This window comes from Equus przewalskii, chromosome X (genome assembly GCF_037783145.1).
Source record: "Equus przewalskii isolate Varuska chromosome X, EquPr2, whole genome shotgun sequence".
Lineage (NCBI taxonomy): Eukaryota > Metazoa > Chordata > Mammalia > Perissodactyla > Equidae > Equus > Equus przewalskii.
The window spans coordinates 112,035,429-112,061,185 of record NC_091863.1 but is presented as its reverse complement, the minus strand read 5'-3'; the positions used below and the strand labels follow the sequence as shown (position 1 = coordinate 112,061,185).

The window sequence follows — 25,757 nt, the reverse complement described above, 5'->3', positions numbered from 1 at the left end:
GACGAAGATGATCTGGACGCCAGTCTTCCTAAACCCACCCCCCCCAAAAAAAAGGTGTGATGAGTTTTGTTTTTAACTGTGCATTCAGATGTACCCAAGGAAGCTAATTCTCAAAGACATTTATTTTCACAACAAATAATGTATAGTTTTGAAGATGATGCCGATACATTTTTAAAAGTCTTTTTACCATAGTTTCGTATTTAGCAAAGATTTTGTCAATTTTTATGGACTGTAAGTTTTTTTTTTTTTTTGAGAAATGTTAGCCCTGAGCTAACTACTGCCAATCCTCCTCTTTTTGCTGAGGAAGACTGGCCCTGAGCTAACATCCATGCCCGTCTTCCTCTACTTTATATGTGGGACGCCTACCACAGCATGGCTTGACAAGACGCCTACCACAGCATGGCTTGACAAGCGGCACCATGTCCTCACCCGGGATCTGAACCGGTGAACCCTGGGCTGCCGAGAAGTGGAACGTGTGCACTTAACTGCTGCGCCACCGGGCCGGCCCCTGGACTGTAAATTTTAAAGGACACATAATCAAGTCACAGAAGAGCTTTAGCACTGGAGAAGAATAAGAAAAAACTCCACTCTGTAGTTTTTATGTTTTCCGATCACTGTAAGCTTCTTCATGTTGCATATTGACTTTACAAGTGATTTTTAAAGGTGGAAGAGTGGACTTTCAAAACCAGCCATTTTAATTACAATACTTAATATTTCCATGTTTGTACGTTATATGCATGCATGTAAACACGTAAACATTGGTGTTTGCAAATGTTGCAGAAATGCATAGTTCTCCTTCATTTGCGGCACACACAAGTGTGTCTGATCCATGAAAAGATAAGGGAGCGTGCTTCTTGGAAGCAGGTCAGAGTCCCTCAACCCTAGTATAACATTGAGTCATGATCTGAAAGTCATATGTGGAAAGTAAGTCCCAGGAGGTATTCAGCATAGGTTGGACCATAAAACTGGTTTTCTCCTCCATTTTTGGGGGGTGGAGGGGGATATTTCTGTTTTGTTTTTTGAGGAAAATTAACCCTGAGCTAACATCTGCTGCCAATGCTCCTCTCTTTGCTGAGGAAGACTGGCCCTGAGCTAACATCCGTGCCCATCTTCCTCTACCTTATATGTGGGACACCTACCACAGCATGGCTTGCCAAGCGGTGTGTAGGTCTGCACCGGGGATCCGAACCAGTGAACCCCGGGCTGCTCAAGCAGAACGTGCACACTTAACCACTACACCACCGGCTGGCCCCTCTCCATTTTTTATACATCATCTGTTTTATCAGTTTAGTGCTAGATGTCCTTTCTCTGTGTGCTCACAACATCTTGGGCGCTACACTATTGTAACAGCGCTCTGGGCTGTAACCGCCTCCTGCTCCTAGATGAAAAGCCCTATGAAATCCTGGCCGGTGTTTTAACTGGTTTCTGTGTCCCCAGCACTGCACGGGGCCTGGCATGAGATGGAAGTCTAACAAAGGTTTGTTGAAAGAAGAAATACGTGAATGATTAGAGTGGCTGATAGATAAATAAAAAAGACACTTGAAGTTGTGTTGAAATGCATATTCCTGTTTTGTATTCTTATTCTTTCCTTCCATTCTCTCATTCCTTCCTTCCATTTCCCACCTCCCATAGAATTCCACTTCCTGCTACTGGGGGTAAAATCATCCCGGGATTCCTTCCTTCGAAGCACAAGTAAAGAGTTGAGCATCGAATGACAGCTAGATCTGTGGACGCTATTCCTCGGATCGGAACTTATTCATTGTTATGTGCTGTATAAGCAAGTGGTAAAACCACATTGAATGCATAGTAGGTACTCAGGCAACACTTCCTGCCTGTTTATTTGACATTATACATGTCTTTAGTGCAAGCTCAGAGTTCGTTCGGTCTTTGTTGCTGCATCTAACTGATGTTTTTCCCTTGTGGACTGTGTGAAGTCACTGTATTTACCCCTCAGCTCCATCAGGGTAAAACTCTACGTGATTGTTTCCTTTCGGTTATAACTAAAACAATTTTTAAAGTGGTCTTTCAAAATGGATGCTTCATGAAAAAAGAAATCTGTGGTAAGAACCAAGGCCAAAACCGACACGTATCTATAATGATTATGTTGTTGCACATATAGGTGCTTGCTAATGTCAATTTTTTAAATTGTTGCTGAAGTGATGGGTATAAAAGATGATCTTACTGGCCTTGAAATTTGCATTTTGTACATTACAAATGCAGTCGAGGATCTTTTTAAATGTTTATTGGCCATTCTTATTTCCTCCTCTGTGAAATGCCTGTTTGTGTTAATTTTTTTCCCATTTTTCTATAGGGCGGTTTGTCTTTTTTTATTGACTTACAATCTTTTATATATCCTTGATGCTATTTGTTTGTCACTTATATGCATTGCAAATATCTGCGCCCGATTTGTGGCTTGTCTTATCATTTTCTTTATGATGTCTTTTTAAATTTTTATTTTTTTAATTTAATTTTTATTTTTTTAAAGATTGGCACCTGAGCTAACAACTGTTGCCAATCTTTTCCTTTCTGCTTTTTCTCCCCAAATCCCCCCAGTACATAGTTGTATATTTTTAGTTGTGGGTCCTTCTAGTTGTAGCATGTGGGACGCCGCCTCAGTGTGGCCTGATGATCTTTGCCATGTCCGCACCCAGGATCCAAACCAGCAAAACCCTGGGCGTGCGAACTTAACCACTCGGCCACGGGGCTGGCCCCTCCCACCGTGTTTTTGTGTTTTGTAGCAGGAATGTTTTTCAGGATATTTCGTCCCCACGTGACCAATGAGGGAAGCTCCTCCATGTCTTTCAAACTTGAAAGTTCAATTTTTATATTATTTGATATCATCTAAGAGTTTTCCTTGTATAGAAGACCTGAGATATGGACAAGGAACCATGACCTAGTCCCCTATTTGCAGATGAATTAAAAGATGGGAATGGCCTTCTGGCCCTGAAGCAGTTGTGACTGTTTGGGGAAGGTGAGAATTAAAATCTTTGCGGAACCATATGCTAATCCAGTCATTGCCACTGCCTGACCACTCACTTGTACACTAAACCTTTTAAATAATAATGTCATGTTTTCTTTATTCTGTAAGAATGGTCAGCATTTATTGACCACTTGCCATATACTAGGCACTGTTTGCAGCTTGTCTAAGGTCATACAACTTGCAAGTGGTAGAGCTGGAATTGGAATCCAGGCAGTCTGTCTCTGGAGCATGCACTCAAAAGTTCTATGCTATATTACCTCTATGTGAAATACTTATTCGTATGAAAAAATCAGAATTTTTTTTAAAGATTTTATTTTTCCTTTTTCTCGCAAAGCCCTCCGGTACATAGTTGTGTATTTTTAGTTGTGGGTCCTTCTAGTTGTGGCATGTGGGATGCTGCCTCAGCGTGGCCTGATGAGCGGTGCCATGTCCGAACCCAGGATTCGAACCTGTGAAACCGTGGGCTGCCAAAGTAGAGTACGTGAACTTAACCTCTCGGCCACGGGGCCAGCCCAGAAAGTCAGAATTTTATGGGTATACGTCACCTAAGATTTAACACCCAAATATAACCACTGTGTTAACTTGTTGGTTCTGTGATGTCATTGTGGTTTATCTTTATGCACAACCTTCATCTTTTTTTCCTTAACGTACATTTCCAAATGTTGAGCCCGCTTCTATTTGTTTTTCATGATTAAATTCCTTAGGAAGGAGAAGTGGAAAAAGTGCATCCTTTGCTCAAATGAACTTTTTTCTTACAAACACCAATTCTTTCCTTGATTTTTTTGGTAACAGCTTTATTGAGATATAACTCACATACCGTACAATTTACCCATTTAAAATGTAAAATTCAGGGGCCAGCCCAATGGCGCAGCGGTTAAGTTTGCACGTTCCGCTTCTGGCGGCCCGGGCTTCACCGGTTCGAATCCTGGATGCAGACATGGCACCACTTGGCACGCCATACTGTGGTAGGCGTCCCACATAGACAGTAGAGGAAGATGGGCACGGATGTTAGCTCAGGGCCAGTCTTCTTCAGCAAAAAGAGGAGGATTGTCAGCAGATGTTAGCTCAGGGCTAATCTTCCTCAAAATAAATAAATAAATAAATAAAATGTAAAATTCAGTGTTTTTAGCATGTTCACAGAGTTGTGTAACCATCACTGCAATTAATGTTGGGACTTTTCATCATTCCTTAAAAACCCCCTGTACCCTTCAGCTATCATCCCCCTGATTCCCCTAGTTCTCCTAGCCATAAGCAACTACTGATCTACTTTCTGTCTCTCTATATATGCCTATTCTGGATATTTCATATAAATGGAATCATATAATTTGTGGCTTCTTTCACTTAGCAAAATATTTTCAAGATCAATCCACGTTGTAGCATGTATCAGTCCTTCATTACTTTTTATGCCAAATAATATTCCATTGTATGGACATACCACATTTTGTGTATCCATTCTTCAGTTGATGAACATTCGCATTGTTGCCACCTTTTGGTTATTATCAATAATGCTGTTAACATTCCTCTACATGTTTCTGTGTAGACATATGTTTGCATTTCTTTTGGGTATATGCCTAGAAGTAGAATTGCTGGGACATATGGTAACTCTCCATTTAACTTTTTGAGGAATTGCACAAGTGTTTTGCACAGGGGTTGAACCCTTCCCGTGAACAGTGTATGAGGGTTCAAATTTGTCCACATACTTGTTAACACTTGTTATTGTCCATCATTTTGATTATAGGCATCCCCATGAGTGTGAAGTGTATCTCAGTGTGGTCTTGATATGCATTTCCATAATGACTAAATGATGTTGAACATCTTTGCATGTGCTTATTGGGAATTTTTATATCTTCTTTGAAGATGTGTCTATTCAAATCCTTTGCCCATTTTTATTGTATTATTTGCCTTTTGATTATTGATTAGTAAGTGTTCTTTATGTAGTCTAGATATGTATTCCTTAACAGATAAATGATTTGTAAGTATATTCTTCCTTTCTGTGGATTGTCTTTTCACTTTCTTGTTAGTGTTCTTGGAAACACACAAGTTTATATTTGGGCAAAGTCAAATTTGTCTATTTTTTCTTTTGTTGCTTGTGCTTTTGACGGCATATACATGAAGGCTTTGCTTAACGCAAGGTCACGAAGATTTATGCCTGCATTTTATTTTGAGTTTTATTGTTTTAGCTCTTATATTTCAATGTTTGATCCATTTTGAGTTAATTTTTGTATATGGTGTAAGGTAGGGTTACAGCTTATTTCTTCTGAACGTGATGTCCTGTTGTTCCATCACCATTTGTTGAAAAGACTCTTCTTTCCTCATTGAATTGTCTTGTGTTTGTCAAAAATCAGTTGACTCTAAGATATATGGATAAGCTTTGGACTTTCAATTCTATTCCATTGATTTTTATGTCTATCATTATGCAGTACCGCACTGTCTTGTTTATTGTAGCTTTGTGTAGTAAGTTTTGGAATCAGGAAGTGCGAGTCCTCTAACTTTATTCTTTTTTTCAAGATTATTTTGGTTAATCTGCCTCCCATGCATTTTCGTATGAATTTTAGGATCCACTTGTCAATTTCTGCAAAAAAAAAGCCAGCTAGGATCTTGATAGGGGCTGCTTTGGATCTGTCAATTAGGGGAATATCGTTTAGAGGAGTATTGACACAATAATAATATTAGGTCTTCCAATCCGTGAATGTGGGGTGGCTTTCTATTTATTTAGATGATCTTTAATTTCTTTCAATAATGTTTTATAGCTTTCAGAGTATAAGTTTTGCACTTATACTTTGCACAATAGAAATACACTTGATTTTTTTAATTTTTTTTTATTGAGTTAATGATAGGTTACAATCTTGTGAAATTTCAGTTGTACATTAATGTTTGTCAGTCATGTTGTAGGTGCACCACTTCGCCCTTTGTGCCCACCCCCCATCCCACCTTTCCCCTGGCATCCACTAAACTGTTCTTAGTCCATAATTTTAAATTCCTCATATAAGTGGACTCATACACAGATTATCCTTCTCTCGCTGGCTTATTTCACTTAACATAATTCCCTCAAGGTCCATCCATGTTATTGCAAATGGAATGATTTTGTTCTGTTTTACAGCTGAGTAGTATTCCATTGTATATATGTACCACATCTTCTTTATCCATTCGTCTGTTGCTGGGCACTTAGGTTGCTTCCATGTCTTGGCTATTGTAAATAATGCTGCAATGAACATTGGGGTGCATAGGACTTTTGGGATTGCTGACTTCAAGCTCTTTGGATAAATACCCAGTAGTGGGATGGCTGGATTGTATGGTAGTTCTATTTTTAATTTTTTGAGGAATCTCCATACTGTTTTCCATAGTGGCTGCACCAGTTTGCATTCCCACCAGCAGTGTATGAGGGTTCCTTTTTCTCCGCAACCTCTCCAACATTTGTTACTATTAGTTTTAGATATTTTTGTCATTCTAAGGGGTGTAAGGTGATATCTTAGTGTAGTTTTGATTTGTATTTCCCTGATGATCAGCGATGATGAGTATCTTTTCATGTGCCTATTGGCCATCAGAATATCTTCTTTGGAGAAATGTCTGTTCATGTCTCCTGCCCATTTTTTGATTGGGTTGTTTGATGTTTTGTTGTTGAGTTGCGAGAGTTCTTTATATATTATGGATATTAAGCCTTTGTCAGATATATGACTTGCAATTATTTTTTCCCAGTTAGTGGGTTGTTTTTTTGTTTCAATCCTGCTTTCATTTGCCTTGAAGAAGCTCTTTAGTCTGATGAAGTCCCATTTGTTTATTCTTTCTATTGTTTCCCTTCTCTGAGAAGGCATGGTGTCCGAAAAGATCCTTTTAATACTGATGTCAAAGAGTGTACTGCCTACGTTTTCTTCCAGAAGCCTTATGGTTTCAGGTCTCACCTTTAGGTCTTTGATCCATTTTGAGTTTATTTTGGTGAATGGTGAAAAAGAATGGTCAATTTTCATTCTTTTACATGTGGCTTTCCAGTTTTCCCAGCACCATTTGTTGAAAAGACTTTCTTTTCTCCATTGTATGCCCTCAGCTCCTTTGTCAAAGATAAGCTGTCCATAGATGTGTGGTTTTATTTCTGGGCTTTCAATTCTGTTCCATTGATCTGTGCCCCTGTTTTTGTACCAGTACCATGCTGTTTTGATTACTGTAGCTTTGTAGGATGTTTTGAAGTCAGGGATTGTGATTCCTCCAGTTTTGTTCTTTTTTCTCAGGATTGCTTTAGAAATTCTGGGTCTTTTGTTGCCCCACATGAATTTTAGGATTCTTTGTTCTAATTCTGTAAGGAACGTCATTGGGATTCTGATTGGGATGGCGTTGAATCTGTAGATTGCTTTAGGTAGAACGGACATTTTAACTATGTTTATTCTTCCAATCCATGTACATGGAATGTCTTTCCATCTCCTTATGTCGTCATCCAATTCTCTCAGAAAGGCCTTGTAATTTTCATTATATAGGTCCTTCACTTCCTTAGTTAAATTTACCCCAAGGTATTTTATTCTTTTTGTTGCAATTGTGAATGGGAAATACACTTGATTTTTTTATGTTGATCTAATACACTCCACCCTTCCTGAACTTGTTTATTAGAACTAAGAGATTTTACTGTGGGTGTGTGTGTCTCTCTGTGAATTCCTTAGTGTTTTCTATATATAAGATCATATCATTTGCAAATAGAGAGAGTTTTACTTCTTCCTTTGGGAAAGTGACTGTGTGTCGGGGGTCCTCAAGACCACCCCAGGGTTGGTGACTTACTAGGTAGGCTCACAGGTCTCAGTGTACATGCACAGCTCGTATTTATTACAGCAACATACAAAGCAAAATCAGCGAAGAGAAAAGGCACGTGACATGAAGTCTGGAGAACACCAGGCACAAGCTTTCAAGGGTTCACTCCTAGTGGAGTCACAAAGAACATGCTTAATTCCCCTAGCAACAAGTTGTGACACGTGTGAAAGGTTGTCAACCAGGGACTGTGCTTAGAGGCTCAGTGCAGGATTTATGTTGGTGGGTAGTCACATAGGCGCTGGATCCCCAGCAGGTGCCAACATCTCCGTGCTGCCAGACGGAAAGCAGGTTGTTAGCATAATCCACATTGTTTATCTTCTGAGTCGAAGTTGCCAGATGTTCGCCAAGGGCTAACTTTGCAACCAGGTCTTTCTAAGGATAACCAGTCTAGGCCTGCCGTGTTAACTCTTTTTCTACAGTGACTTCTAATGCTACAGGATTTCTTTTTGAAGTGATAAAAATGTTCTGGAATTAGATAGTGGTGATGGTTGCACAACCTTTTGAATATACTAAAACCTATTGAATTGTACACATTAAAAGGGTGAGGGGCCAGCCTGGTGGCGCAGTGGTTAAGTTCACATGTTCCACTTCAGCGGCCCGGGGTTCGCCAGTTCGGATCCTGGGTGTGGATGTGGCACCACTTGGCAAGCCATGCGGCAGTAGGCGTCCCACATAGAAAGTAGAGGAAGATGGGCATGGATGTTAGCTCAGGGCCAGGCTTCCTCAGCAAAAAGAGGAGGACTGGCAGTAGTTAGCTCAGGGCTAATCTTCCTCAAAAAATAAATAAATAAGTAAATAAATAAATAAAAGGGTGAATTTTTGGTATGTGATTTTATATCTCGGTAAATATAAATTAGCACATAATAAAAAGTGTTTCTTCTCAGGCTCACATGGAACATTCACAAGGATGGATCACCTTAACAAAATTAAAAGAACAGAAATCATACGATGTCTGCTCTTAGACCCCAATGGAATTAAACAAGAAATTAATGACAGAAAGATAGCTGGAAAATCCCAAAATAACATGGATACATACTTGTATTTGGGAAATCCTAAAATACAAACAACAAACTTCTAAATAACACATGGGTCAAAGAAGAAATCTTAAGAGAAGTTTAAAAAGTATTTTGCATTAAATGAAAATGAAAACACAACTTATCAAGAAAGAAAGAATGGGTAAATAAACGATGGTGCATCCAGATAATGGAATATTATTCAGCACTAAAAAGAAATGGCTATCAAGCCGTGAAAAGACATGAAGGAGCCTTAAATGCATATCACTAAGTAAGAGAAGCCAGTCTGAAAAGACTGCATACTGTGTGACTCCAAGTGTGTGGCATTCTGGGAAAGGCACAACCATGGACACAGTAAAAAGATCAGTGGTTGCCAGGGCTTGTGTGGAGGACTGATGACTAGGTGGAACATAGAGGATTTTGCGGGCAGTGAAACTACTCTGTGTGATATTAAAATGATGGATACATGTTATACATTTGTCCAAACCCATAGAATGTACAACAGCAAGAGTGAACCCTATTGTAAACTATGAACTTTGGGTGATAGTGATGTGTCGATGTAAGTTTATCAATTGTATGTAACATGTACAACTCTGGTGAAGGATGTTGACAATGGGAAAGGCTATGCATATGTAGGGGTAAGGAGTGTGTAGGAAATCTCTGTACTTTCCCCTCAATTTTGCTGTAAACCTAAAACTGCTCTAAAAAAAGTAGTCTTTTTTTTTTTTGAGGAACATTAGCCCTGAGCTAACATCTGCTGCCATTCCTCCTCTTTTTGCTGAGGAAGACTGGCCCTGAGCTAACACCTGTGCCCATCTTCCTTTGCTTTATATGTGGGATGCCTACCACAGCATGGCTTGACAAGTGGTGCCATGCCCGCACCCGAGATCCGAACCAGCCAACTCTAGGCCGCCGAAGTGGAATGTGCAAACTTAACCACTGTGCCACCGGGCTGGCCCTAAAAAAAGTAGTCTTAAAAAAAAGTGAACATGATCATTGCAAAAAGAAACATGGAAAATATACCAAAAAGTGAATTTTATGGCCCAGAGGAAAAACACTGTTAATATTGAAGTATATTTTTTACAGGTTCTTTTTTTTGGTTAAATAGATATATTATACAGTTGACATCATACTGAATAGACAGTTTTGTATTCTGCTTTTTTCATGCCGTGTTATCTTGTACTATATGACATCTAAAGTGACAGTTATGAAATCTAATGACATATTGACATATATATGGATATCTCAACTACCAAGAGGTTAGGAAGTTATTTTTTTTTTTTTTTTTTTTAAAGATTTTATTTTTTCCTTTTTCTCCCCAAAGCCCCCCGGTACATAGTTGTATATTCTTCGATGTGGGTCCTTCTAGTTGTGGCATGTGGGACGCTGCCTCAGCGTGGTTTGATGAGCAGTGTCATGTCCGCGCCCAGGATTCGAACCAACGAAACACTGGGCCGCCTGCAGCGGAGCGCGCGAACTTAACCACTCGGCCACGGGGCCAGCCCCAGGAAGTTATTTTTTAATATCCTGTTTTTCCTTTCTGTGATTGCAATTGATTTATTCTAAGGTACTTAATAGAGGATTTTGGATGGAAAATTGAAAAACTGAATCAAATGTGATGGTGAATCTAAGATCCTTCCAGATTTCAGAAATGTTGAAATTTGAAAGAAAAATGAGCATCTTAGAATAGTATTCAAGCCCAGTTTTATTTGGAGTTTATAACACGTAAAAGAGGGACTTTCAGTTTCCTTTTTCATTTTCTTCCCACTCGTTTTGTTCTGTAGGTGCTTATAAACAACCCGAGTCGTAGGGAACCTTCAGTGAATTGCCTGTGGTTATACCAAAGTTGGCAGCTAATTAATTGTAGAGTCCACCAGTTTCTAAGTCCCTGCCATTGTGTTGCAAGAGATGCCTGCTTGGAAAATACCTTTGTGCTCAGTCAGGAATCCTGGATCAGAGGCATTCCAGAGGCCTGCTCTCCTCTGGAGGCAGGCAAAATTCTCCCCTTTTTGCTTCTAGTCTTGCTTTCTGGCTTTAGCTGGACTGTGCCATGTTCTAAACTCAAACCATGTCAGGCCCTATACAGTTCCTGATTCCTTCACCTACTCCTGCACGGTGCCTTGTTTCTTTCACCTGGCATGTCCTTCTCTATGCCCCTGTCCGTGTATTTGAATCCTAATCAATTTTCGAGGCCCAGCTCAGATATCACATCGTCTGTGAAACTTTCCTGTTCTCACTCTCTCAATTTAGTTGTAATAATCTCTCCCCTCCCTATACTCTATATTCTGTATTTCTATTATAGCACATACTGTACTATATGTTATGGCCAGTTGTTTATGTGTCATGTCTTCCGTGGATTTGTAAGCATTTCAAGTTGAGAAACTGTTTATATTTGAATGGGCCACAGCACCTAGCAGAGAGGAGCAAATAGAAACCCAGTAGATGTTTGGTAAATTGAATTACAGTGTGTCGGAAGGAGGCTTCAGTAGGTTGTTAGCAGAGGAAGGATTTAGCAAGAATCTTGGTTTTCTTTTGTTGGTATAGAATTATGAGTGTTTCATGCTGTACCTTTATTGCAGAACAAAGTACTGCGTAGTTTGTGCTGCTGTAGCCTAATGGGAATTCATTTTGTAATGATTTCAGAATTACCCTTTTATTTGTTCCACCTTTTAAAGCATAACACTTGTCAAGACAGCGCTTCAGTTTGTTGCATGTGCTAAGTCATTACTGTTTACAGATGGTATAGTGTCTGCCGTTCGTATTGAAAGGGAAAAATTACGCTCATAGAGTCCCATCTGCCTCACAGCGGGATTTAAGACTCCAAACAAAACCTCATTTTATCTGAGTCCTGCGCATCGGCAATAGGGAACTTTCAAAGAGATGATTGCTAAGAGTAAGCACCATTGTTAGGAATTTCAGGCTGTACAAGTAGTGGAGGTTCTTGCAAAAGATTGTTTATAAACATTCTCGATATGATTTGGGATGAAACTCTTCCTGGAAGAAAATGGGAGGGTATGGAGCCATGTCTAGTTAGTAATTTGCATTGGAGCTAATTGAGTGTATTCTTCTGAATGCAGACTTTAGAGTGCCTGTCTGAAGGTTAGGGAACCAAATCGATGACACCATAAAAGCTTCTTCTAAATCTTATACTAGATTCTACCTTGGGTCTGAACAGTGCCTGGTGCCTGGCAATTGTTCACTATAAATTTCTTGAATGAACAAGCACATGAATGGGACCCTCTCTGAGCCTGTTTTCTCATCTATGAGAGTGTTAGTGTCCACCTTGGAGGATTGTTGTTAAGACAGAGAAAATGCACACAAAGTGCTTTATGCAGTGCCTGGCAAATGCTAGGTGCTCGGCAAATGATGTCTATTGTTAATCGTTTACTACACTTTCCCCTCTGTTTTCATATTAGCGGTGGTAGTGGGTTCATTGCCATGGAAGAGACTATATCTTTCTGGCTGACATTTCCTTTATCTTCCTTTGTATTTGAATTTGTGCTCCATTTTTGCCTCTTATTTTTAGGAAACGTGAGAATAGAGGTATTTGCTCTTTTAAGCAGTTTATTTGCCATGGCTCTGTAGTGCTTGGACCGAATGGCATGTGTGTGCAGCATGGTTCAGAACTCGTATTCTTCTATCGTGTATGAGCAGAAACCCCAGAGAAGGAGGAAATGTACATGAGATTGCCACTGTGAAATAAAGCTCAAGGGTTGGAATTATTGCTGTTAGACGCCAAAATCTGGAGTAAAACTGCTTTCTTCAAAAGAGAATACTTGTAGATGCCGATTTACTTAACTTTTTAAACTATCATTTTCCCTATAGGAGTCGTTAATAAACTCAGTAGAATTTAAATTCCTTGGAATGGTAATACATACTCAAATCATGGAGGCAGAGGCTCTTGGAGAAGTAGAACATGAAAGATCATTTATCCCAACCCCACTACATGCTCCACCGTCCTCTCTAGCCTCCTTGCTGCAGAGCTGCTCGGCCTTTGTTCTAATGTTGTTTGTGATAGGGAAGAGCTTCTCTTCCTACCACTGCAGTCATTTCGTCTACAGATAGCTCTGACTTTTAGACCAAAGCGCTTCTTCACGTAGAGTCTGTATAGCTCTCTCTGCTTTCTGTTTGTCTTCTCTCTCTTTCTCTGAGGGGAAAAACCAACTAACTGCCCAACCAACCACCCAACCAACCAACCAAAGAAAGGAGTACCTGATCAAATAGGGTTGGGAAACCCTGTATACATAGCCTCTCCTCAAGGAGTTGCAATGTGTGTGTGTGAATTTGCTGGGGAATGTTGCAGTACGCTTAACTCCCAATATTTCACAAACTTATTTGACTGGGAACCTTTACTTTGACCTGGAACATCTATCCACAGCTTGGAACAGTATCTGGCACATAGTAGGTGCTCAATAAGTCTTCGTTTAAAAAAGTGAATGAATGCAAAATAAATCTTTAAAAACTATAGAGGGCACCCCTTATCAAGGTGACAAGTGTTCTCCATCTCTGCAAGTGACACAATCAAAATGGATCAACTAATTGGATGGGCGTAACTTCCTCCTCTGTGAGCCATCCTAAAGATATTATTTCCACACCTTTTAGGACTTTAAAAATTCTTCGTATTTGAATTCTGAGCTTGTATCCTCATTTGCACATCTACCTTTTATATTATAAAATAAATATTAGTGATGAGTTTGCAGTGTATGGTCAAGGCAGCAAAAAGTTTGTCTCTTTTGGAGTCAAATGTATGGATCAAATGTATGGAATGAATGAATTGGCAAGCACTTGTCTTTTGTTTTCAGTTTGTGTCTGATTGCGTTTGATTATAAAGCACATGGTTCTTCAGCAGGGCTCTTAAATGAGTTGCTGCTCCATCAGGGTGCTTTTAAGGCTGTTTGTCAGATTACCTATTGAGTTAGTGCCCCTTTTTTGGCTTCCTAACCAGCCGTTTTGGGGGTTAGCAACAAGTCCAAAGTAAGGAGAACGCATGCCCTTCATTTGTGAGTAATTGAGCTGTCCACACGGGACAGCTTGACAAGCCTCCTATCAAATGGGAATCTGGTCATCAAGGAACATGCTGTAATGTGGCCTCGATCCAGCTTTGGTGATCCAGGCTTTTCATTTCTCATGCCCTGCAGTAAAGGAGTTTAAAGGGTCAGCAAGAGGAACATTATAAATCATATTTGTAATTTTAAAAAGTGATAAAAATCACTTATGTTTCAGGAGGAAATCTGTGTGGAAATTCAAGAGGGTCGGATACAAAGTTGGGTGTAACTCAGTGTCAACTTTCTCCAAAGCCAGCTCTCTGTCTCTTTGTTCTCAGCAACAGTCTCACCTTGTCTTTGTGGCTGCTCAATGATAACCCCGTGGATCTTCTGTTTCCTTCCCTGTGTTATCTCCTCTCCCTTCAGTTTCTAACCCAGAACTTGATCATTTCTTAAAGTAGTAACACCTTCTCTTTCAACCATTATTTCATCCTTTTCTATTAGTATGCGAATGCTAATTTGTTGGTACAATTGTGGGAGATATTTTACAATGGAAACATCGGTATGATTTTCTTATAACTGTGGATTTTAACCTGTTGTTGGATTTCATAGAAGTCAGGGGTCTTAGAAAGCATTTGTTGTTTGCCCTCACTTCTAAAATGTGGGTGATGAGGTGAGGGGTGGAGAGTGACTTGCTGAAGATCACAGAGCTGCTCAGTGGCCTAGCCAGCACTAGGCCCAGGTCCTCCCACTCCTAGCCCTCCGTCTTTTATTTTATGTCCCGGTGCCTCTCCTATTACATGAATGGATTAAAAAATTGTAGAGTAAGAAAATATGTACGGACATAGTTTCTGTAGTTATGTAAGAGCCTGAATGGTATGGGAGGAATCAAGTTGCAGATGTTAGCACTTCTGGATCTGCCATCTGCCATAAAATTCATCAAATTATCTTGATAGATATTCCTACTGATCAAAGCAGGGGAGAAATTTGAGTCTTCTTATGTAGGAGTATTTTAGTGTCTGCTGCTCTCTCCTTTAGACAGTAGAACACGTTGGGGGCATTGCCGCTTTCGCAGGCTTCGACAAAAGTGAGAGGGAGTTCTAGTCCTCTTTGCATTATCCCCATTCACACCCTTCCTCCATGTCTCGATGCCTAAAAATGTCAAATGTGTGACACATGTTGGTAGTTGTCATAAACACATTCTTTTATTTGAGAAAACACGTAGCATTGAAAAAATAACCACATTTGGCATCTGGATGTGAAAACCCAAAAATTTAAATGCATGTGCCTTGGCCTGGGATACATACCAGGAACCTAATTTTTTTTTTCATTACAAGACATTTTTAGGAGTTGATTTTTAAGTCCTGACAAATTGCAGGTTCTTAATGCCATGTGTCTTATGAAACTAAATTTGTCAATTAATTTCCTTTTATTTTAAATTAGGGGTGTGTATGTGAGGGGTGAGTCATTCTGTAACAGATTCCATTGTCTAGGGTGTACCTATTGAGAACCTGTTTTTGTAATGCCCTTCAGCAGGATTGGCCCTGATAAACCACATCCTTATGGTATGATTTGAGGATCACTAAGAAGGGTGATGTGTCATCAGCCTGACACCACCGGAGACTAGGTCTTTGAAGGCCCTTTGTATCAGAGAGCAAGTGGAAAATAGGACTTCTATAAGAGATGTGGAACCACAGGTATGAAAAATAACAATCCAAAATAGCTTAGTTTGATGACCCATTTTCTTTTCAAAAGTTATGCTTGCTCATGGACCAGAGGCAGGTAGTGGACTTTGATTTCTGGCCCCTGTAGAGTTCACTAGAATTGAACATTACAAATTAGCACTTAAGATCTGGGACAACTAAAGCGTCTTGAACAATGCGTCAATGTCATTCCACCTATCATGATCAAAGATAAGTTAATAGGCTGCCACTTGGTGAACACCAACTATTATGCCAGTTGGTTTGCATTTAGTTGGCACAGCACCCTGTGAGGCAGATATTATTATACTCAGTTTACAGGTAAGAAAACTCGAGGCTCTGAGAGGTTAACTTGCACATGTTTGCACACCCAGTAGATGCAGCAAGCTGGGATTTAAATCTGGATCTATCTGACTCAAAAGCCACATGTTTAACTGCCGCACTGGACTCTCTTTCCAACTCTTTTCCTGACTTAAAATGGGATAATAATACCTTTCTCAGTGTTATTTAAAGATCCAGTAGGATAAAAGATGTGAAAAGTGCTTCATAGTCACTAATAAAACTTGGCAGAATGGAAGGCATTCTCAGAACTAGAAGACTATTTGCTACAGTGTCTCTACATGACTTCCTACCCTTTGCATAAATCCAGATGTCCTGGAGTTTGGACCTTTGCCCCAGGCTTTCTGGTGAGTGAGAGTAGTTTTTGTCCTGGGCATAGGTTCTAAGAACTAGGACACTGGTCCTGACTTACCCGGTGATATTTTCAAGCGTGATTTCCTTGCCATCTAGCTGAGAGGAGTAACGCGGAGAAGATCAGCAGATCTCATTGTATGAGAAATCATGTGTATGTTCCTAGCTGTACTCTAACGTGTGTCATTTCTCTCCCTGTCTCGTTTGTTATAGAAACTGAGGTGCTCCTCCGTGTGAAGGATATCAGCCATTTCTTAATGCAAGACATCGCCTTCTTGTCTGGTAAGCAGACTTTTTCATATATTTAGACCAGATAAATCTATGAATCTATTAGCAAAGTTAGTTTTGTCCTTATAAGCAGCTATGTATATAGTTTGAGAAGCACTATTTTAATAAACATATGCTGTGCATGTAGTTGCTAAACAAATGGACATTTAGAGAATAATTAGAGATTTTAAATATGTGATTAAAACCAATCCCACCACCCCTGTACATTTGACTTTCAGACAAGTCTTTAGAAATCCATGATAGGTGAAAGTAGAAGACATCTCTCGGGTGGGTGCAGGCCGAGGGAGAAGGTGGCAACTGAGGTGGCTTCTTTGAGATTTTCTCCTCCACCATAACTCTGCTTACTTAAGTGTTTATTACAAATGCTGTCGTCATGCTAATTAAGCAGCACGTACTAAGGGTTTTTTTTTAGAATTTTGTCTACACGTGATAAAGAAAGTTTACTTTTCTAAAGTACGTATGGTATTTGTACATGCATTTGTAAAACAATCATTTGCCACATAATGACGTTTTAGTCAATGATGAATAACATATACGATGGTGGTCCCATGAGATGAGTACCACATAGCCTAGGTGTGTAGCAGGCTATGCCATCTAGGTTTGGGTAAGTACACTCTATGATGTTCACACAATGATGAAATCACCTGATGACGCATTTCTCAGAATGTATCTGTGTCGTTAAGCAACTCATGACTGTAATTTTAAAAAATTGTGATAAGATGCACATAAACTAAAATTTACCGTCTTATACATTTTTTTTGAGGAAGATTAGCCCTGAGCTAACATCTGCTGCCAATCCTCCTCTTTTTGCTGAGGAAGACTGGCCCTGAGCTAACACCTGTGCCCATCTTCCTCTACTTTATATGTGGGACACCTGCCACAGCGTGGCTTGGCAAGCCGTGCATAGGTCTGCACCCAGGATCTGAACTGGTGAACCCTAGGCCGCCGAAGCAGAACGTGCGAACTTAACTGCTGTGCCACTGGGCTGGCCCCTTAAACATTTTTAAGTGTACGCTTCAGTAGCATTAAATAATGAATTCACATTCTTGTGCAACCATCACCACTATCCATCTTCAGAACTCTTTTCATCTTGCAAAGCTGAAACTCTGTACCCATTAAAAAATGATTCCCCATTCCCTCCTCCCCCTAGCCCCTGGCAATCAGCATTCTACCTTCTCTCTTTAGGTATTTGACTATTCTAGGTACCTCGTATAGAAGTGGAATCATTCAGCATTCGTCTTTTTGTGAATGGTTTACTTACTTAGCATAATGTCCTCAAGGTCCATCCATTATGTAGCATATATCAGAATTTCCTTCCTTTTTAAGGCTGAATAATATGGCATTCTATGTATATACCGTATTTTGTGTGTCCATTCATCCACTGATGGATACTTGGATTGCTTCCGCCTTTGGCTGTTGTGAGTAATGCTGCTCAATAGCATCACATATTTTTTGAGATAGAACTGTGGTAAACCATCCCTCTCTCTTTTTTTTTTTTTAAAGATTTTATTTTTCGTTTTTCTCCCCAAAGCCCCCTGGTACATAGTTGTGTATTTTTAGTCGTGAGTCCTTCTAGGTGTGACATGTGGGGCCCTGCCCCAGCATGGCCCGATGATTGGTGCCACGTCCGCCCCCAGGATTCGAACCAGGGAAACCCTGGGCCTCAGAAGCGGAGCATGGGAACTTAACCACTTGGCCACAGGACCGGCTCCCATCCCTCTCTTTTTGACTTGATCAGATATCTAGGGAAAGTTTTGCTTAAAGACAAGCAAATTACTTCCAGGTATTAATTTGAGCTATACCATTAAACATTATATTTATCGTATTAGGTAGATAAGAAAAATTTATGAGTATATGCATTGTTTGCATGAAAATGAATGCTCTTAGGTGTTGAGAGTACAAAAAATGATCTTACTCCTTTGAGGTAGTTTAATTATTTCTCCTAAAATGATGCATGCTCAGTTTACTAAACAAGCATTTACTTTATAGATGACCCTAATTGGACGCTTCAATCTGGCCTCTGCTGTAATGATTATAATTATTAGTCATTGTGAATTAGTGATAACTTAATTAAAGTGGTTTAATGTTTTATCGTGTAAGTTGTATAAATACGTGACATACTGTCACTCTTGAGATCCGGGGATTTTACTGAAGCTAATCAATGTTTTTCAGACTGTGCCCCAAACAGAACTGCCCTCAGGGCGTGTTCCCCCCCCCCCAGACTCCTCTGCACAGTTTCTTTCCTTATCTGCTTTTTGTAATTGTTTTCAAAATGCTTCTACATATGGTTTCTTTTGAAGAAAGGGTTCCCAATGGGAAAAATAACTAAAACCTCCGAATTTAGAATATAAGTAGTTCTTTCGTTCTTTTCGGACAAATTTACTACCTAGTACAGCACTTACAGGTGCTCAGTGGTAATAACAGTTTCTACGTTAGTTGATGATAATTTACCCTTATAGGAACCTTGTATTCTTTCCCTTGATAGATATCATTTGCCTAAGCACTAGGTGGTTCTGTCCTTAACTAGAGTGCTTACCAGCTTGCTTGGCAAGACTAAGTTATATTGCATATAATATATATGTTGCATTATATATTATATATTATTTATATTTTGCTGCTTCTACACCATACCCTACCGATAGAGGCCCTTTGTTTAATGATTTGCTTAATCTCTTGGTTCAGAGTTGTACAGCTTGAAACTTTTGAGTTCCTGTGAAAGTCTTGGGTGGATGCAATCATTCTCCATGAATATCTTCATCTTGCTCTTTAAGTCTGGAATATTATAAAGTGAAGATTTATCATCATTTGATTTAATACCTTGGACGAGTTTGAGTCAAAAGACAATTTGGGAATGGGGACTCTCCCTCAAGTTTCCCTTGGTATAGATTAAGGCAAGGATGAATTTGATCTTTTTCCAAGTGCACTAAAGAAGAACGTGTATTCTGCTTTTGTTGGATGGAGTGTTCTATAAACGTCATTAGGTCATGTTGGTTGAGATTGTTCTTCAGGTGTACTGTACTTGCAAATTTCCTATCCACTTGTTCTATCAATTATTGAGAAAGGAGAGGTGAAATTTCTAACTAAAATTGTGGATTTGTCTGTTTCTCCTTGCAGCTCTATTAGTTTTTGTTTCATATGTTTTGAAGGTCTTTTATGAGGTGCATAAGCATTTAAGATTGTTATGACCTCTTGATGAATTTACTGCTGTTTCATTATCAAGTGATTATCTTAATATCTAGTAATATTCTTGACTCTGAAATCTACTTTATCTAAAATTAGACAGCTTCCTTTTGACTAATATTAGCATGGTATATCTTTTTCCATCTTTTTGGTTTTAATGCATTTGTGCCTTTATATTTAAAGTGTGTTTCTTTTAGTCATTGTATATTTGGGTCTTGATTTTTACTTTATCCAGTTTGATCATCTTTGACTTTTAATTGGGTCAAGATCGCTTACATTTAATGTGACTATCCTTGTGGCTGGGTTTAACTCTACCATCTTACTATTTGTTTTTTATTTGTTTCATTAGTTCTTTGTTTTGTTTCCGTCCATTTCTGCTTTCTTTTAGATTATTTTTGTCATTCCATTTTAACTCTTTTGCCATTGTCATATTTTTATTGCACAGTGAATTTTTAATATCCTTATATCTTTAGTCACTTAAATTCAGCCAAATAAGAATTACAACTAAAGTTCTAGAAATATTTCTATTAGCAAGCTAAATTCAAAGGCTTCCCTACAACGTTCCTCCTAAAATAATCCATCACCTTCCAGTTAGCACTAAATGCTTATTGAGCACCCACTCTGTTCCCAGGTGTTGGGCTGAATATAGAGTGTGGCCATAACCACGTGTAAGGCTCGTGCCTGCATTCATTCTCAATGTTCCTCATCCTCCAGGATGCATCAAGGGCTATGGAGTAGGATACACACTGAAATTTTCTCTGAATTCTACAGAGAAATTGTGGTCTTTCTTTCTTTGCATTAGTAAGATTCCTATACCATTGTTACTATTACAGCTTATGTTGTTTCTTCTACAAATCCATTAGAACATTACTTATTTCCTATAGTTTGTATCCTGTATTCTTTCATGCTCACCATGACTGTAAGTGGCCAATTATATCAAGGTTTCCACTTGCTGTCAAGCTGTCAATTACGCATTTTGAATTTAGGCTCGTAACATTCGTACAGAAACAGTCATTTCCCAGTACCCTCAGTTGTTGAATTTGAGGGATCAGCTATAAACCCTACATTTATTGTATGCATTCCATGAATTTTTCTTACTATATTCACCCATTTTTCCTGCTTGCTTGCTTTCTCTGTTTATTTCTCACTCTGCCACTTTTTTTTTTTAAAGATTTTATTTTTTCCTTTTTCTCTCCACAAGCCCCCCAGTACATAGTTGTGTATTCTTCGTTGTGGGTTCTTCTAGTTGTGGCATGTGGGACGCTGCCTCAGCGTGGTCTGATGAGCAGTGCCATGTCCGCGCCCAGGATTCGAACTAACGAAACACTGGGCTGCCTGCAGCGGAGCGCGCGAACTTAACCACTCGGCCACGGGGCCAGCCCCTCACTCTGCCACTTTTTAAACTTCGTCAGGAGCATGGTGCCATTTTGGTTAATGTGGAGATCATCATCCTTAGAAAAGTTAAAGTGGCCCCAAACTGTCTTCTAATTGCCCCTCTCAAATCTAAAATTCTCTTTCTTGCATCATTGTCACATAAATGGTTAATTTGGTTGATTTTTAAATACTATTTCAGGTGGCCGGGGAAAGGACAATGCTTGGATCATTACGTTTCCAGAAAATTGTAATTTCAGATGTATACCAGAAGAAGTGATAGCAAAAGTGCTTACTTACTTGACATCTATTGCGAGGTATAGCATTTTATTACATTTTTTTCCAATCTGTTTTATATCAGATACCCATTTGAATGTAACAACGGGAAATTGGCTTTTTAGTGTGGCTATTATTATTATTGTAAATGATCCTAAGACTCACCTTCAGAGAAGATAAGAAATGTAATTTAGAAAGGGAAGCTGACAGCTACCTAAATTGCTATAAAAATTACACTGAGGATCTATGAAAAGAAAACTTATGGTCTAGAAGTATTTGTCCCCATAAAGAAGATCAGAGGTTGAGAATGATGATCATGCATAAAGCCTTTCATTTGTCTGAAAGGAAATCTTACTAGCCAAGAGTGAGGAAGCTATTCTTCATTTCTTCCAAGAATAGAAGACCACTGAATGTTAAATAGACACAAAAGTGATATTGTAATATATTAGAAGGAACTTCATTTCTTCAATTTTTAAATTTGTTTTCTATTTTTCCTTTTTCTCCCCAAAGCCCCCCAGTACACAGTTGTATATTTTTAGCTGTGGGTCCCTCCAGCTGTGGCATGTGGGACGCCGCCCCAGCGTGGCCTGACGAGCTATGCCGTGTCCACGCTCAGGATTCGAACCGGCAAAACCCTGAGCCGCCAAAGCAGAGTGCACGAACCCAACCACCTGGCCACGGGGCCGGCCCCAAGAAGAAACTTCTTGATATTAGAAATCATTTGAGACTAGAATGTTTTAAAAGAGAAAGTTTCCAAAGCTTCCTTAAACATTTTACTTAGGTTGAAGACAAATTTTTTAAAGGAAACATTTTCCAGTTACTAACCCTGAAGACTAAGAGGGTGCAAATCTAGGATGCTAAAATTGTGAAGAGTCTTATGAACAAAAATCAAATCCCAGAAAACTAAATTTGTGAGGCACCCCTTAAAGCTTGAAAGTGGTCTTTTTAGGGTAAATAAAAGTTCTATTATCCATTAAACTGCCTTTTCTCAAGGAGCAGTCAAGAGATAGAAACGTATATTTAAATGAAAGAAAGAAAGAAAGAAGTGTTTTTATGAATGAGTGAATGGATCATTGGCTTGTGATGGATGCCTTAAAAATTTAAATCTGATGTCATGAAGGACAGCTGTCTATAAGGTTTTCCCATGCCCAAGATCACAGTACTCCTAATCCGTTTTAGTGACCTATCTACATTACGCTATCACGTGCCTATTTTTTTATTGAAGTATAATTGACATGTAACATTATAGCAGTTTCAGGTGTACAATATAATGAATCGATATTTGTATATACTGCAAAATGATCATAAGAAGTCTGGTTAATCACTTGCCTATTTAAAAGATTGACATTAGTGCCAACAAAGAAATTTTGAGTAGCGAGTAGTGGGGTATGGAATCAAATTGGTTTTCCAGGTAGTGCTTTGTAATAGCTTTTCAAATCCAAATCTATCTTCAGTCAAGACATCAAATGTAAATGAAATAGTCAGAAGTAAGGACATATCTAGCAAATTTGGGTTATTACTAAGAAAAACATACTATTTTCCCTTATCTTGCAGGCAAAATGGATCTGACTCCCGATTTACCATTATTGTTGACCGAAGATTGGATACTTGGTCTTCTCTCAAAATCTCTCTCCAAAAAATCTCAGTAAGTACCAATGCATTCTATAGTAGCTACTTAGTTTATTTATTTTTTTAATTTTTTTCCTTTTTCTCCCCAAAGCCCCCTGGTACATAGTTGTATATTCTTCGTTGTGGGTCCTTCTAGTTGTGGCATGTGGGACACTGCCTCAGCGTGGTTTGATGAGCAGTGCCATGTCCGCGCCCGGGATTCGAACCAATGAAACACTGGGCCGCCTACAGTGGAGCGCACGAACTTAACCACTCGGCCACGGGGCCAGCCTAGCTACTTAGTTTTTGTTTTACATTATACTTTCTATTTGTGATGGTACAGATTATTTTGATACTGATGGAGACAATAAAAATACTGATGGAGAAAATAATAGTTGGGATGGTGAGCTGAGAATATAGGAAGAAGAGTTGGTACAGGAGATTGAACTAAACAACTCAACCCAAAGTCAAACCTAATGGGCAAGAATGAGTGGTAAATGGTTCACGTTATGAATGAGAAGAGACTCATGGTTCCCTATGCGTTTGAGAGCAAGGCAAGTTTTTATGAGAATTTTTTTTGATGAAAATAGCTTTTTAAAATACTCATTGTATATGGAAAAGTATAAAGAAGAAAGTCTAAAACAATAGTCAATAATCCAACCATCCAGAAATAAGCACTTTTTAACATTTGGGTTTGTATCTTTCTAGACATTTTTCCCTTGGGATAGAGTAGGGGAGTCACCTTCCCTATTAGAGTCTGGTCCCCAGCTTCCCAAGATCCAGATAGAGAAAACGGTTTCCCTAAAGGAAACCATAGGAGAGATGCAATCCTGACCACAACCAAGATGATCTTTTAGATTATTAGGCTCACCTGGATAGAGTGTCATTGTCTGGCGCTTCTCTTTCCTAGAAGAGGAAGGAGATGAGGAACCCATAAACCACTGAGCTGGCAATATTGGGGCTATCTGTAGAAGTACCATGTGGCCAACTTCCTCTAATAGAGCAGAGTAGCTGGGAGTCAGTGTATTTTTTTTCTTTGAGTGTCCAACATCGTCAACCATCTGAAGTTCTTATTTTATCTCCTGATCGACACAGGAAGCCACTTCCACCAGAGGAAGTTGATTTAATGGTGAAGGCAAGACAAAATTCTAGGTTGTGGGATTTCTGAGCCAGTGTTCTTTTTACTATACCACCTTACTAGTGAGTGTAAAAAAGGTACCGGCATTCACATGGTAAAATAAATGAGATCATTATGCTTTTCATACCCAGTATGAATTATTCCTCATCTTGGGTGAGTCAGCAAGTGGTTTTTTGTTTATTTTTTATAACAGAGGTGTTTAATCATAAGCAATGGAGAGAAAAGTTAACACCAGATTCACACAAGTGCCTAAAATAAAATAGCAAAACTTTGACTTCGTATAATATATTTTTGCTTTTTCACAAGCATTCACATTTAGTAAGTAGTATTGCTTCTCTTTCTTTCCTGATGAAGTATTGCAGGCGGGTATCATTATAACTGTCTTAAAGATGAGGGAATTGCATTGATGCATGCACTTTGGAAAGGTTATGCGATGACTCTAAGGTCACATAGCTAAGCAACAGAAAGAGTCAGAGCAAGAGCAGAATTTTCATGAATTCCAGTTGGTGCCCTTCCCACCTGCGGCTTTCTGTCATTTTCCAGATGACTTGTGGATAGACAAATTTAATGTTTTTTAGAAAAAGGTAAAATTCCTTTGGAGAAAGTAGATCTGCCCTCCATGAACTGTTGAGCCCCATGGGTGGGGCTAAATGAAGTAAAAGCTATTCACCTCGCTCTGGCCTTTTAGGATCGGTCCTTGGGCTTGTTGAGCAGACTTCAATTTATGACAATAATCAATTATTTTATACTAAACATAGCACTTGTTACAATAAGACATTTTTTTAAAATCGCCCAGCCCAGCTTTTTTCTTTCAGCCAAAACTACCTGCTTGATTAAATTAATTTTCATTGAGTGACTGTTTGGCACATGGCATCAGTTTTTTGGTAAAGTTTTATCTTTATTAATCAAAATGGATTGCTTGGAACAGAAGTCTTATTTTTCCTAAAAGAGAAATGTAAGATTTGGTCTTGATCCTATTGATATGGGGTCAACACAGGCATAATAACTTATTTTTTTGGGAGGCGACACTCCCTCTTTCTGTGTTCCTAAGGATGCTCTTTCAGTGTGGAAGTATGAGCCATGCTCAGCAGAGAGTTCAGCAGTCAGGGTCCCTTCACTCTCATGACTGTCACATTGGTGGTGCCGGGCAGTACAGGTGGTGATGACGTGTAACTGGCTGTAGATTAAGTGGTGTTTTTTTTTTTTTTAACATATTAAATGTTTCTGCTTGCGGTATAGTTTCTATACCCACACTTTAAGAGCACATTAGTTATATCTCAACCATTAATAGCCATTGGACATTGTTTCCAATAAAGGTAAATATCGAATACGAGCTAATTTTAAGAGCCAAAGTTGGCATTCAGAAAGGATTTCTGGTGAAAATTGCCATTGTATAGATAGGTGTAACCGTCTTTGATATATCATTTTAAGTGGGTGCCTATGAAATAATTATACAATTCAATTTGAAGACCTTAATTTGTGGATACCAAAGTAAGCTATGTAATTAGGTTATACTTCATAATTAATGAGAAGGGACACAAGATTTCTTTTTAGTTGCACATTTTGGGTAAATGTGAATTTGGGAGAGAATCCTATCAATCTTAGAAAGTTTGCATGTTATGTCCTTTCTATATCATTAGGCTTATCATTAGGACAAAATTTCACAAACCGTTAACCTTTCACAAGGCTTAAACCCAGAATAGAATTTAATAAAAAGAAATTTCGAATTTTAAGTTA

The 25,757-nt window shown here is 39.0% G+C and overlaps 1 protein-coding gene across 3 annotated transcripts in view; it reads left to right on the top strand.

The window, feature by feature from the left end:
- The window catches only part of MCF2 (MCF.2 cell line derived transforming sequence), a 117,280-nt gene that overhangs the window by 29,008 nt on the left and 62,515 nt on the right, over positions 1 to 25,757 (top strand). For 2 of the 3 annotated variants that reach the window (XM_070605234.1, XM_070605239.1), the window contains 3 exons: positions 16,373 to 16,441; positions 21,201 to 21,315; positions 22,829 to 22,919. In XM_070605234.1, coding sequence (XP_070461335.1) covers positions 16,373 to 16,441; positions 21,201 to 21,315; positions 22,829 to 22,919 — 275 coding nt within the window. Of the gene's footprint in view, positions 1 to 16,372; positions 16,442 to 21,200; positions 21,316 to 22,828; positions 22,920 to 25,757 lie in introns of those variants that run through there. The other variant, XM_070605235.1, reaches the window with a different exon arrangement.